Here is a 5,597-nt window from a genome sequence, read left to right on the forward strand (position 1 = left end):
GAGCCTTGTGCACAGTGGGTTGAGCAAAGACTGCTGAAGGAGAGCTACATGAGGAAGTAGTTTCATGATCACAGTGACTGTGTGGAAAATGTAGTTTAGCTAAATGAGACCATAAATAATATTTATACTTTCTATAGACAACACAAGACATTTAGTCATAAAACATTGTAATAACTTCGGTAGTGTTACCAGTAAATATTAAGATGTAGGTGTGTGTCTAGAGGGGAAGGTATGTGGTGGCACTGGCCAGACCTGAAAAAGGATTGTAGGTGCAGCTAACTGCCAAAATACTGTAAAGAGAATGGCAGGTAACAAATATGCATTTGTATTTTAGGTGTTTTAAGCTTTATATATTTTATTTTTTAGAAGAATCAGTACTATTATGCTACTTCAGTAGAATTTTGACATATTCTTCAATGGCTAAATACTTTGTTTGCCACTTTGGAAACAGCTATTCTTTACAAAATGATAAATGATATGTAACCCTTTTCATGTCTTAGCATTGATCTGGCTGCACAGGCCTGCAAATGATGCACACAATAATATGCAGTGTTTCCATGCTTTCTAAAATCCCTGATCAAACATTTTGTTTTCCTGTCGGGTTCTCCTGCCTTGTTCTTGGTCCCCCCTTGTCTTCCTATTCAAAAGCTCCTGGAAGCAGCCCCTTAGCTATTCAACCAGGTAACAAATGAAAGCAACTGTACTTAATAGCAGCTTTTTCAAGAAGCCACAATCATCTGTTCACACAATAATGTACACGCTGGATGTCTGTGGGATACGTCAGGAAAACTTTGGGGTGCAGTATCTTGCCTCAAGAACAATTTATGGATTGAAAGAGCCAGGGATCAAACCACTGACCTTCTGACTGGTAGATAACCACCTCTCCTCTTAAACTGACTGAGCAAATCTAAACCTCTTCTAGAAGCAAGTCTTTCAGCTTGGCATCCCTCTTGGAACACCTCCAAGTAATTACTTGTTCATCATTACCTAAATGAACTTCAATTTTAGTGATCACTTGAACATAAACGGTATAAAGAACTGCCAGGGAAACACTAAAAAATGCTTTATGGTTAAAAGCTTTTCTCCCCACAAATGTCATTTCTACCCCCATCTTTTACATCTACATAGACCTAAAATGATCCTGTTCTGTTCATGCCATTTTCATTTTCAGATGACAGTATTTTTCCTCCTTCCTAGGCTCAACTCTTTGAAGGTATGACTCTGGGTTCGGCCAATGCAGCTGTGCCGGCAGGGTCTCTTATCCGGAGTTTTAATAGTGATGCAATGTTTCCAGATGTGGAACAAGAGAGAGAAAAAACAGCATTAGTGTGACCTGAAAAAGTTATTTTCTCAAAAGACACACAAACACTATATATAAGGGTTTCTGACGTCATTGAATTTGGAAAGAAACACCAAATTCCACTCTCAGAGAGAAGACCGTCAACAGTTTGATTACATAACCCTTTTCCCCCAGCGAGACAAACAGCTGTATCGCGATACTTACTTTTAAAATTAAAAAAACAAAAACAAATCCATGTTTTATCATTCTTTTGCTTGATTTTAACATTTTGAACTATATCTTACTCACATATTATTTTCATATTTGTGCTAAAGTTACACGTCTTTTACACAACATGAGTTCAGAAATGCTTGTGACAATGCAGAAGCCCTTCTTGCAAAAAAGGACTTAAAGGAAACCCGAGCTGATTGGTGAGTGGGTGGACAAGCATGCTGGACATATCAGAGGTGCAGTTTGTTCTGCCAGAATGCCTCCTCACATCTGACGGACATAAGCTTCACGTGGCCCGCCTTACACGAATAAGACAAGGCTGCCTCCTGGTGGACTAATGTAAACACAAGTTTTACTAAATAAACAGTTGCCGTGTTTAACCATAAATTACCAGCTCTGTAGTAAAAGTTCTACATCACAGTACACGTACAGGGAAAAAAGACAAAAGCATCATTTTCATTTAATAAGCTGTACATTTTAATAACATTTCAAAAACATTAAGATTATATACAACAGTTATTGCAGAGAAATTATGAGTCACAAATGCCTTTGTTAGGTACACCTTACTGTTATCACGTTGGAACCCGAGCCTCAACTCTCGCGGCCCGGTACCAAACCACTCACAGACCGGTACCGGTCCGTGGCCCATGAAGGGAACCGCTGCTCTATTGGATTGAGATCTGGTGGCTGTGGAGGCCATTGGAGTACAGTGAAGTTATTGGCATGTTCAAGAAACCAGTGAGTAGACTTCAGTTTTGTGGAATGATGCTGGAAGCAAAGTTCTTTGTGTTACTCATGCATGAGGGAGACCTGCCTGGAGCCAAGTGTCGTTCCACCCACTTGACCTCCGTCACTCTCAACCAGGTTTAAGATAAGATAAGATAACCTTTATTAGTCCCACACGTGGGAAATTTGTTTTGTCACAGCAGGAAGTGGACAGTGCAAAAGTTATGAGGCAAAAATTAGAATACAATAAGAATAAATAGTTTCCCATAGCAATCCTTTTATTGTGGTTACATGAATATGTATAGGTTCATTAACATATGACATTTCATATAGGTATACATGTGGACAAAGAATACCTTGTCTGTGTGAGGTCAAGATGTGACCCTGTGAAGACTCCCCAAAGCTGGTGCCAGGAGTCTAGCGGTCCATCTGAACAAAAGGCTCTTATACTTAAACAGATATACGTGTGTTTGCTATACCATATATCAGCAAGAGAAGATACGACCTCTCCTAGGAGGTGTGTGATCTATGCCAGAACCCTCTGAAGAGGAGTGAACGCACTCCCCTCTTCATGCTACACAGAGTTGTTACAGACCTTCAAAGCTAAGCATATATAAATATATATTTCTAGGCATAAATGACAATCCAACAATACAAATCTAACAGAAACCTGCCTCTCACTGGATATTTTCTCTTTTTTATTTAGACCATTCTCTGTAAACCCCACAAGTGGATGGAGAGTGGGGAAACCCCACTAGATAAGCATTTTATAACATCCTCAGGCCAGCCAGTCTAGCACTGAAACTTCAGCGGATGACCCTTCTCGTGTATATATGTTGAAATGCATTTGGTTCTTCACATAAGAGTGGCTGATTAATAATTAAATGAACGAGCAGTTGAACAGGTATACCTGACAAAGTGGCCGGTGAGTGTATATGACAAATGTAACAGGTAGAGTTTCTCTGCATTTCCACACTGTTAAAATTTCCAGGTGGAAGAATAATTTATTTGTCCAAACGACTCTGTGTTACGAGCTTACACTCAGATTATATTATTCTTTGGCAATTTAAGAACTGGCTTTGTCTGCACTCTTATTCAGTAAATGTTGCCAATGTACAGAACCTGTATGATCCTGATCATTCCCACTACTCATACCAGGAGTAGGGGTGTGCAGATAGTTGGTAGATACAAACCAAGTTTTCAAAGAAACCAAACAAGTCCTCCTGCAAAAATCTGAGTCTAAAAGCTGACAAGAGTAAAGCTGGCTGACTGTTCAGATGCTCCTGGTCGACAGACACTGGTTGACCACCTCCAGTAGAGATGCATTCTCCAGAGCTGCTGCCACTCTCTCTTTGTCTGCCAGCTGTTTGTTCACTGTACACACAATGACATAAGCAGTATGATAAATAATGCATTCGATTATACTGGTAAAAATGGTCTAAAATTCCATCTCGCCTCGTTTCTCTCTATGGAGTTTTACCTGCTTCCTCTGAAGCATGAGTCCCAGGAGTGATACAAACATCAATCTGAGAGGAAATAGAAAAAATATACTGCAATTTAGGCCACAATTGAAAATAACAAAAAATTAAAGCACATAAAAATTTGACACTGTAAAATATGTTTAAGGTTAAATGTGCATGCCATGTGAAAAAACATGCATAAACATACTTTGAACCTGTCTGGCAGGGAGCGCAGAAGCTTGACTTTGATGGACAGACCAATGAGTGTTGCCATGCTGCAGTGAGGGATGGTGGGCGTGAACTCAATACCCACAGTACTCTCTGCATCATTAACCTGAGGAAGCATACACAAATAATAAACTTCATTCATCAATTTATCTTCCTAACAGCATACTGCATTCATTTATCAATGAAATTCACTGTTAATACTTTTGAATGAAATGTTTGTTGTTGGATTCAACTGTCTTCAACCATGTCTTTACTAAAGTAATCTGCAAGTGTGTTATAGAGCATCTTTTTATTTCTTTACTCACACTACTACAAACATAGGAAAAATATAAGATAATAGGAAGCAAAAAAAAACAAAAAAACCATACCTTAACTCGAACTTGCTCCACAACATTGAGCTCTTCCAGTGACAGTGGATGCTCTGGGTCATTGATAGATCTGATCAGATGTAACTTTAGTTAAAGAATTCAAGACGGTATAATACAAATAATAAATATTTTTGTTTCTGCACTACTGTAATCAGTGTACTAATGATATTAAAGTAAAGATCCAACAATATTAGAAAGAAACGCAAAGAACGATATCTCCTGTGAAGCAAGTGTTTGGTAAAAGTGGAACAGAAGAGCTCCCTTGTAACAGGGAGAGACCTCCAGCAGAATCAGGCTTTTCAAAGTACAGCGATTGGCCATAACCAGTTGGGAGGAGGGGAAAGAAAGGACAAAAAGACAAACTTTAAGCTGTTTGCATAGCCACTGTACCTAAGTCCAAGAAATACTAACATCAGCTTAACAATAACTCAATTAAAAACTGTCAAATTGTTCAAATTATATATATAATAAAATATATTTACAAAAATGAGACAATTTTACATTCCTGAGAATACGAATTGAGCAACCTAAATCATTAACGGTGTTTATAAATTTAATCTACGATGGTTAACTAACCTATTAAAACACAGTTGCACTTCAAAATGTTTAGTTACGCTTTCAATACTAAAAATGTGACTACTGTTACTTGTCGGTAAACCCAGATACAATCGTGCTACTTCTTAAACTGCTGTTAACTCCCTCCATTTCATTATCTAGCTGAATGGCACTGGCATTAGCTTTTAAGTCAGGCAAATAATAGAATACATGAACATCAGTAAAAAAAAAAATGATGAAGGGCATATCTCTAAAGCGTAAATGCACTCTAAACCACAGTAAAACATGAAAACAGGATATCGAATATTTCTCTGTCGTCGATGGGGTCGTGGACGTCTTCATCCTCTTCGGACGCCGTCTGTACTCTGTCCCCCGACCGCTGAAAAATCACAGGGTTTGCATTCTCCAAGCGGGTCCCCTCGGACATCTTCAGCGCTTACTTTAGTCCGCGTTAAACAGTAAAAAACCTCGTATTTTGTCAGAGCTTGCTGTCTCTACCCGATCCGTACCGGAAACCCAATCGGTAACCGCATGCGCAAATCTTACGTCACTTCCTCTCTTTGCCAACATTGCGACGTTCAATATGTATATATATATATATATGTATATATATATATATATATATATATATATATATATATATATATATATATATATATATATATATATATATATAATATTTAAACAATGGATACTCCGTATACAAATACACATTTTTTTAGTAGGATATTCAGTTAACTTCGTGCGTTT

At 38.1% G+C, this 5,597-nt stretch overlaps 1 protein-coding gene across 1 annotated transcript; it reads right to left on the reverse strand.

Moving 5' to 3' along the window:
* Positions 1–2,493: 2,493 nt before the first annotated feature.
* On the reverse strand, positions 2,494–5,392 carry ciao2b (cytosolic iron-sulfur assembly component 2B). The gene is made up of 5 exons (XM_085477091.1): positions 5,146–5,392; positions 4,293–4,370; positions 3,905–4,030; positions 3,717–3,762; positions 2,494–3,610 (listed from the first exon to the last, which is right to left on the reverse strand). Exons 1-5 carry the CDS (start codon positions 5,272–5,274, stop codon positions 3,510–3,512), a joined length of 480 nt encoding a protein of 159 aa, XP_085333217.1. The 5' UTR covers positions 5,275–5,392; the 3' UTR covers positions 2,494–3,509.
* Between the last annotated feature and the right edge of the window lie 205 nt (positions 5,393–5,597).

This window comes from Copadichromis virginalis, linkage group LG13 (assembly GCF_057382275.1).
Source record: "Copadichromis virginalis isolate Kocher_CV1m ecotype Utaka linkage group LG13, C_Virginalis_male_GT1.1, whole genome shotgun sequence".
In the NCBI taxonomy this organism is placed as follows: Eukaryota; Metazoa; Chordata; class Actinopteri; order Cichliformes; family Cichlidae; genus Copadichromis; species Copadichromis virginalis.

Coding starts and splice junctions, on each gene's coding strand:
- ciao2b (XM_085477091.1), bottom strand. CDS start 5,274: ATGTCCGAGGGGACCCGCTTGGAGAATGCAAACCCTGTGATTTTTCAG. Junction 4,031..4,292: donor TGGAGCAAGTTCGAGTTAAG/GTATGGTTTTTT, acceptor ATGCTTCCTCAG/GTTAATGATGCAGAGAGTAC. Junction 3,611..3,716: donor TCATGCTTCAGAGGAAGCAG/GTAAAACTCCAT, acceptor TTGTGTGTACAG/TGAACAAACAGCTGGCAGAC.